The sequence below is a fragment of the Rutidosis leptorrhynchoides genome, chromosome 1, assembly GCF_046630445.1.
Source record: "Rutidosis leptorrhynchoides isolate AG116_Rl617_1_P2 chromosome 1, CSIRO_AGI_Rlap_v1, whole genome shotgun sequence".
NCBI lineage: Eukaryota > Viridiplantae > Streptophyta > Magnoliopsida > Asterales > Asteraceae > Rutidosis > Rutidosis leptorrhynchoides.
The window spans coordinates 487,061,768-487,071,092 of NC_092333.1; the positions used below are offsets into that span (position 1 = coordinate 487,061,768).

Below are 9,325 nucleotides of genomic sequence, written 5' to 3' on the forward strand. Positions count from 1 at the left end.
CTATTAGGAACCAGATATTCTTCACAGAATATTAATGAAGTTATGGATCAATACTTCATCGTTCGTTGTTGCTGGTATTCCTTGGTATCTATGGTGCGTGTGATGTTGATATCCGAGTTGTAGATTGTGATGTTGAGGCGTGTGATGCAGATGTGATTGTTGGTGGTAGTACTGATTCTGTTGATGTTGATGGTGGTGGTGTTGTTGATGCCGGTGATGCTGCTGGAGCTGGTGATATTGAGGCTTGCGATGTGGATGTTACTGGCGGTACTAATTATGCTGCTGGTGTTGCTGATGGTGTTTGTAATCCTTGCACCATGTGTTCCAAAGCCAATACTCGAGCGCGAAATTTGTTAACTTCTGCTAGTACACCGAGATGATTGGCGGTTGGAGCGAGCGGATGAATAAGGTTCGTAATATGGGATAGTATATAATCGTGACGAGATACTCTAAAAATGAGAGAGAAAATGGTGTTTCGAATAGGTTCGCCGGTAAGTGCTTCAGGTTCATCGCCAAGAGGTGATTGAGGTGGGTGGAAGGGATCGCCTTCTTCTTGTCTCCAGTGATTTAGTATGCTACGAACCCATCAGATGAATTGGGGATGGCTGATTGATTGATTCATTCTGGTGACGCTGCTTTCGGAGCTGAAGTGTGACTCCATATCGAAATTCGAGGGACTTGAACTATATGTGAGTTTCATTGCGTACGATTGAATAAAGAATTTTTCGATATAAAAAGATTTTCGGATATCGGATGATATTCTAATTACATAGAATATCTATGTATATAGAACAAAAGATTTCGTAGATTACGGAGGAATTTACGAAATATATCAGGCATAGTTGATGGTAACAGATACGCTAAGATATGGATTAGCAGATACGCTAAGATATGGATTTTATCTATACACTATTCATGCAGTCAGTGCAGTAAGATGTGTCTAGACTAAGAATGATAAGCAGGTAATTTTCGACAAAAAAAATGATAAGCAAAACTTTTGACATGCAGACCAGGTTCAAGTCCAGACTCATTAATGTAACCTAACAACTACTAGGTCTAAGTCCATACTTCACTAATGCATCCTAACAACTACCGGTTAGACACACTAATGTTGACCTGGTTCGCTAAGACCACCGCTCTGATATCAACTGAAACGCCCCGTCCTAATCCATCCGGACGAAGTCCATATTGATTATAAACGATTCTTAATAGTTGATTACATCGCGAGGTATTTGACCTCTAAATGATACATTTTACAAACATTGCATTCGTTTTTAAAAGACAAACTTTCATTACATCGAAAGTTGACAAGTATGCATACCATTTCATAATATTCAACTATAAATGACCTAATCCGTCATTTACTTAATAATCTCTAATGAACTTCAATGATTCGAATGCAACGTCTTTTGAAATATGTCATGAATGACTCCAAGTAATATCCTTAAAAATGAGCTAATGCACAGTGAAGGTTTCGTTCAAACCTGAGAATAAACATGCTTTCAAGTGTCAACTAAAAGGTTGGTGAGTTCATTAGTTTAACATAAATAACCATTTCATAATTTTAATAGACCATAAGATTTCATATTTCCATTTCTCATAAACATACGTCCCATGCATAGAGACAAAAATATCATTCATATGGATTGAACACCTGGTAACCGACATTCACAATATGCATATAAGAATATCCCCATCATTCCGGGATCTTCCTTCGGACATGATATAAATTTCGAAGTACTAAAGCATCCGGTACTTTGGATGGGGCTTGTTGGGCCCGATAGATCTATCTTTAGGATTCGCGTCAATTAGGGTGTCTGTTCCCTAATTCTTAGATTACCAGACTAAAAAGGGGCATATTCGATTTCGATCATTCAACCATATAATGTAGTTTCAATTACTTGTGTCTATTTCGTAAAACAGTTATAAAAACAGCGCATGTATTCTCAGTCCCAAAAATATATATTGCAAAAGCATTTAAAAAGGGATTAATGAAACTCACCTAATGTATTTTGTAGTAAAAATACATAGAACGACATTGAATAAGTATAGGGTTGGCCTCGGATTCACGAACCTATATCATTTGTATATTCATTAATACATATAATCGTAATCGATTAAATATATATATATATAATTGTTGATAGAGTTAAGTTAAATATATTTTTATATGGGGATTACTTGTTCGTAATAAATAATTATGATAATACTAATATTAGTAATAATATTGATACTTTATAATAATGATAGAGTGATAATAATAATGTTAATAATGATATTAGTAATGATAATAATATTAAATTGTATTAAAGTACTATGATAATATCTATTATAATAATTCTTTTAAAACATACTTTAAATAAGATCTTAATAATCTTTATAATAATATTTATATCTAAAAATTTCTATATTTTTAATCTTAACAATATTATTAAACTTGTATATCCATAGTTATAATAATCATAACTTACATGTTTAATTTATAAACTAATGACTATAGTTTCTTTTAATATTACATTATATTCATAATCATAATTTACATGTGTTCATATAATTAAAATCAATCTCCTAATTTTTATCATAACACTTTTTATCATAAATTAACCTGTTTAGTATTTTCAAAATCCCAATATTATTACTAGTAAAAAATAACACAAATAGTACTATAAATAATAATATTAGTGATGATATTACTAAATGATGGTAGTAATATAGTTAATAAATATAACTAACTTAATAATACTAATGATATAACATGTATTAATGTTAATAATAATAACAATTTACTTGTGATAATAAATACATAATAATAATAATAATAATAATAATTAGTATTAGCAATAATAATAATAATAATAATAATAATAATAATAATAATAATAATAATAATAATAATAATAATAATAATAATGGATACTTAATAATACTTATATTGTTAATCCTAATATTAATAATAATACTAATAACAATAATACTTAGGTAATAATAATATTAATAATTAATAACAATAATAATAACAATAACAATACTAATAATAAAAGGATTTGAAAAAAAATTAAACTACCTTTCAATGAAAAAGGACTTAAAAAGAAACTGCTCCAGCAGGGACTCGAACCCCCGACCCCTTGAATATTCATCACTTCACTAAACCAGTTGGGCTGTGCCCATTTTCTGTTAAATATCACGATCTAATTAAATATAACTTGTTCCTGTTTATCTCTTCTTCTTCTTCTTCTCCATTTACAACCCATTCGACTAATTGAGTTTAAGAATCAACTCCAGCACGTATCGATTTACTTTAAGATGTTATATTGAATTTAGAAACGATTACAATTTATTGTTTACTGGATTAACAAATATTAAAAAAATAAAACAGAAATCTGCTTCTGCAGACTATCGCTGTTGGAACAAAGAAAGAAAAAAAAATCAAGAATTCGAGAACGTTTCAGTTAAAGATTTATTCACGAAAAAGATTTCAAATAATTCCTAGACACCATAAAAATTATCAATTTAACTCCAATTGAAATAGACACTTCGAATTTTTCTGAAGAACAACCGTTGACTTTTAAAATTCTTAACTTTGACTCGAAAATTTGTAATCGATATAAAGAATTGAGTCATGAGACTTTGCAGATAGTTTTAGTTCATAATTCCTAACAAAACCTCATTGTTACATTTTTAAAACTCGTTTGAAAAATGATTATGGTGAAAAAGTAAGAGGAACAGAGGTAGCGATGTGTTCTTGGTATTTTTCTGCCTAAATTTAATAATTAAAAGCTGTTTATTGTATTGTGTAATTGATAAATGATACCGTGCGGTTGGTTCCCATCCAATTCCACTGAATGCGTTTGATTTATGTAACAATTGGGTCGACAAGTTTAAATTCCCAGTACATAATCAAATATAAAAAAAAAACAAAAGTGATGTTGATTGCAAGCAGATTTTGGATGCTACTGAAATGGAGATCGTCTAGTACAGATTTAAAAACAGAAACAGAAAGCAAACACTGTATGATTAAGACTTGGAACTGATTGTGATTCCCTTAAGCAATTATACACATTTATATATATATATATATATATATATATATATATATATATATATATATATATATATATATATATATATAATCATTAATATATATCAATATATATATATATATATATATATATATATATATATAATCATTAATATATATCACTAAAGGTAATTAAATATATATCAGTATTATGTATATATGTATATATATATATATATATATATATATATATATATATATATGTAATTTTTATATACACCTGTATATATATAACTGATTCTTAAATTTTTATAAAATAAATATATACATTACACTATTAATAATTAATATATAAAAATTATATTAATAATAATATTATTATTGATAAGAATAAATAATAATAACATGATAATATTAATACTAATGAAAATTTTAATAGATTTAAATATTGATATAGGTAATAATGATAATAAAAATCTTATAACAACAATGATATTAATAATAATAATTTTGATAAGAATAATAATAACAATACATAGTCATTAATAATAACTAAAATTGTAGTCTTACTTCTAATTACGATATGATTAATGATATCAACAATACTACTGACACTACTATTAATAGTAATTATATAACAAATCGATTGTCTCGATTTCGTATTTATGTATTATACATAATAATGATAATACCACTGATATTAATATTAAATATTTATTCTTGTATTAGTAATGAAAGTAATATAATAACTATAGTTTAACTCATAATTAAATTTAATATAATTATATTTCATTAATTATGTAATACTCCCTCCGTCCCATTTTAAGTGTCCATTGTTGACATTTCAAAGTCTTTATTAGTCAACTTTGATTGTAAATATCTTTATTTCTGTTATATAATATCTGATGAAAATTATATGAATGAATTTGGTTTTTAAATGTGTTTTCATTCATATTGTTTTCATCAAATATTATATAACACAAATAAAAATATTTACGGTCAAAACTGATAAAGAAAGACTTTGAAAAGTCAACAGTGGACACTTAAGATGAGACGGAGGTAGTACCTATTATAACACATTTGAATATTTTAAATTTATATATATTAGATATATTACAACATACATATAATATTAATTGTGTACTTAATTTATATGTATATTTATTTACTTTAATAATATCTTATTTATTTTGTAACTTACCTTACATGTTTTAAATCAAATGATTAAGTGGTATTATATTAATACGAATCAATATATACACATATATATATGTATATATTTATTTATTTACATATTTATTTACACACCTTTGTTCGTGAATTGTCGAGCATAGTCAAAAGGGTAATATTTTTTTTTTTTTTTTTTTTTTTTGATTACATAAATATAGATTGCAAACTTTTCGAGACTCAATATTACAGACTTTGCTTATCGTGTCGGAAACATATAAAGATCAAAGTTTAAATTTGGTCGGAAATTCCCGGGTCATCACAATTTATGTGTTTCAGTTTTTATAGGAAGTTAGGTAGTGTACTAGACTATATATATGTTTCTTTCATAGTTGATAACGAGATCCGGATCGGCCCGTGCGTTGCAACGGGGCTTTTCGGCTTGTATATTCATAGTTAACGTAGCGTTAGGTATTTATAGAAGCGAAAACGGCACATGTGTTAAGCTTTGTTTTAGATGTCGGTGTGTTTAGCGTTTTTTAAAAAGGTATGCGTTTCACGTATAGTTAGTTGCGTTGTGTTCATAAATTATTCCGAGTTGAACGGTGGTGACGAAAAAAAATTAATGCTCGACGAGCGGGAAGATACGGTCCGATAAAAATTGTGGTGAAGTTTGGTTAAAGTTTTTTAATAGAATAATGATTTGACGGTTTCTACCCCTGAAAAAATTGGAGTTTGAAAGATAGTTGAGAGACCGTGTTTGTAAATTTGGGGTGGGGTGTCGTTTTCACCCTCATGAAATGACCAAAAGTTTCATGACAAATAGTATATGTATATATATATATATATATGTGTATATATATATATATATATATATATATATATATATATATATATATATATATATATATATATATATATATATATATTACTCGTATAATATACTCCGTATTATGAGAAGAGCTACACAATTTTTTTTTTTTTTTTTTTTTTTTTTTTTTGGATTAGCCAGAAAATACCCCATGGCGAGTACATTAGCTCCCTCGTAGAGGGTGAACTTAGGGTAATAAAGTCCTTCAAGCGCGAGATCTGGTACTGAGTGAGTTGCACATTGTACGCACCTTCAAGTCACACTTTTATTATGAACGATTTGGCATAGTCAGAAATCAAACTTGAGTTTCAATTCTTGACTATATTAATGGATTTCCGAATAAGAATAAGCTGACACCTCAACGATATTCATTGACTGATTTATAGTTGTAACATCCCCGAATTTCAAAACATAAGAAAATTGGGAAAACAATGAAACCTTCCTTTTTCACATGTAAAAAATATCACTTCAAATAAAAAAAATATCTCTACATATCTAGTACACGTGGAACCTCACTATTGGATAGTAAATGATAAGAAATAAGTGTTCCCAAACCATTACATTTTCCAATTATATATCTTTCCATACCTCATCCCACCTACGATTCACTGTAACCATTTTATTTATCCCAACAAAAAATGGCTACAATATCAAGTATCAACCTCTCAATTCCAAGAGTCTTAGCCAACCCATCACCAAACTCACTCAAACTTGGCCTAAACTCCTCATGGGTCAAGATGCCCAACACAATGACGTCATCAGGAAGGATGTACATGAGGCCAGTGAGGTCAAAACCCGAAGGTTTGTCCGAAAAGATAGCCGAAAGTATCGAACAAGCTAAGGAGACGTGTGCCGATGATCCGGCTAGTGGGGAATGTGTGGCCTCATGGGATGAGGTTGAAGAGTTGAGTGCGGCTTCGAGTCATGCTAGGGACCGGGCTAAAGATGCTGACCCGTTGGAGACTTATTGTAAGGATAACCCCGAGACCGATGAGTGCCGAACATATGATAATTGATCGGTAGATAACATGTTATTATTATTTGTTCAAATGAAATGAAAGTAATATTGTTTAGCTGGATTTTTATGTGTTGATTACTCCGTATATGGGTGGATGGATTATGGATATATTGAATTATAGCAGTTGATCTAAACTTGTTATGTATGTAAGATGAAAACTTGCTATAATATTTGAATAATATATACCAAAATAGACATATTTTGAAGAATTAGCTATATATATACTGTTGATGTTTTAACATAGCCGTTCTTGTTTCGATATCTTGGCAAACCCAACCTTGGTTTACCATTTACGGATGCGTAAAATCTTCATATCATTTGGTATAAGAATAGTGTTCCATGCTCAGCCATGAGCATATTATGGTTCAACCCGTAGTTCCTTATAAAAGAAAGACGGATGAAGAAGGCTTTCTCGCAAAATCTCTTGCGCAGTGGTGCAGCAAGGAAATTTTTTTACCGGAGGGCGGAAATTTTTTTACCGGAGGGATTTTTATGACAAAATATAGAGTTTTTGAGCAAAATTTGGAAGTTTTTAGGCAAAATACGAAGGTTTTGGGTAAAATATGAAGGTTTTGGGGCAAAATATGAAGAGTTTGAGGGGGAAAAAATCACCGGGGGCAAAATCGAAAAATATAAAAAATTTGCACTAAAAATGCAAACCTACTCGGGGTGGGCGCCCCACCCTGCCCCTTCATAAGTTCGCCCCTGCTCTTGCGGGAAAGTAATAATCTATAATTTCGACTCAAGTATTCCATTAGTTCGGACTTGTTTAGTGTTGAGTTGAGACCAAGACAAAAAATATTGATAAGGGAATCTTGACTTCGTGTTTGAGTACTCTAAAGTTTCTAGCGGTCGATAAACAATTGCTCAGTTTTTTATCATTTTGATTTTCGGATAGAGTTTCACAAAGTTGGATCACTACTTAATAAACACATTATGAGGTGAATGAACTAGTCTACTATATTATTCACCTTATAATGTGTTTTGAAATAGTGATTGTGATGCCCCGTACAAAACCATCGTGTACGAATCATCAACAACAGGATCATTACAAGGTTAAGTACTACATGCTGTAATAAAAGAAGTTGCATTCACGATAAAAAGGTGACGTCATAACCGACATCAAATGTTTTACACCAACAGTATGCTTCCACTAATAGCAAGCATGAATAAATGTATGTGACCCTTAGGTCGTTACAAAACATAGTTTCAATGTATTAAAGTTTGAATGCAAGATAAACAGTTCATGCGGTGATAACACTAGAGCAGCGGGTGTCTACGGCAAGACTAGCACGACAGCGGAAGCAAATAACCTTCAGCACCTGAGAAAAACATGCTTAAAAACGTCAACACAAAGGTTGGTGAGCTATAGTTTAAGTATAACAGTATGTAAGGTAGGCCACGAGATTTCAGTGCTACAAAGAGCGTTTCAAAACAGTATGATAAAGTATATGTTAACCGTGGGCACTTGGTAACTAACTTAACGTTTATACCCCCTGAAAGTACACTTGGCAAGTGCGTATGTCTACGAAGTATTAAACACTCGTTAAATGCTAGCGTGACTAGCCCGAGTGGGGATGTCAAACCCTATGGATCCATATCTAAGATTCGCGTTCACGGTTCAAAAACCAATGATTAAACGTTACCGAGCTAAAGGGAATGTTTATGCCGTTGTATAACCCACACATATATAAGTTTAAGTACTCGTGCCTAGTTTGTAAAACATAAAATCCGCATGTATTCTCAGTTCCCAAAATAAGTTAAAGTAAAAAGGGAATGCTATAACTCACAATGATAAAGTAGCGGTAAAGTATGACTCGGAAAGTAAGCAAGTAATGAAGGTTGTCCAAACGGGTCCTCAACCTAAGTCAAATAGTACTAAATCAGTAAATCGTCCGAATAGGTTTAAAAGTATGTAAATAAGGTCTTAAGGGTCATCATCATTCATCATTTAACAAAAGGTGTAAAGTAGGTTTCGTTCATGAAAGTAGTTTAAAACAAAAGCTGACTTCGATCAGTCACCACGTCCTCTACCCTTACTGAATTAAGGTGAGACCAGTGGCCATGGCTCCGTGTATGAGTCCTTTAAATGTGGTAAAATTTACAGAAGCAAACTCGTCTTCGTTTGACCGTGGCGACGGTCTAAGTGCGAGTAGGTCAGAAATTTCTGCACAACGTTAAAAGGACATAGTGACGATCGGAGGGCCATAAATCCTAAACTGTAACTCGGATTAAGACGAGTCCTATATGA

At 30.9% G+C, this 9,325-nt stretch overlaps 1 protein-coding gene across 1 annotated transcript; it reads left to right on the top strand.

Annotated features, from left to right (window-relative positions):
• Window positions 1–6,652: 6,652 nt before the first annotated feature.
• LOC139875321 (calvin cycle protein CP12-1, chloroplastic-like) lies at window positions 6,653–7,283 on the top strand. The gene has a single exon (XM_071862664.1). The coding sequence runs from the start codon at window positions 6,695–6,697 to the stop codon at window positions 7,070–7,072; it is 378 nt and encodes a 125-aa protein (XP_071718765.1). The 5' UTR covers window positions 6,653–6,694; the 3' UTR covers window positions 7,073–7,283.
• The last annotated feature ends 2,042 nt before the right edge of the window (window positions 7,284–9,325 follow it).

Bases quoted from the DNA above. Each gene is read 5' to 3' on its own strand.
- LOC139875321 (XM_071862664.1), top strand. From the start codon at position 6,695: ATGGCTACAATATCAAGTATCAACCTCTCAATTCCAAGAGTCTTAGCC.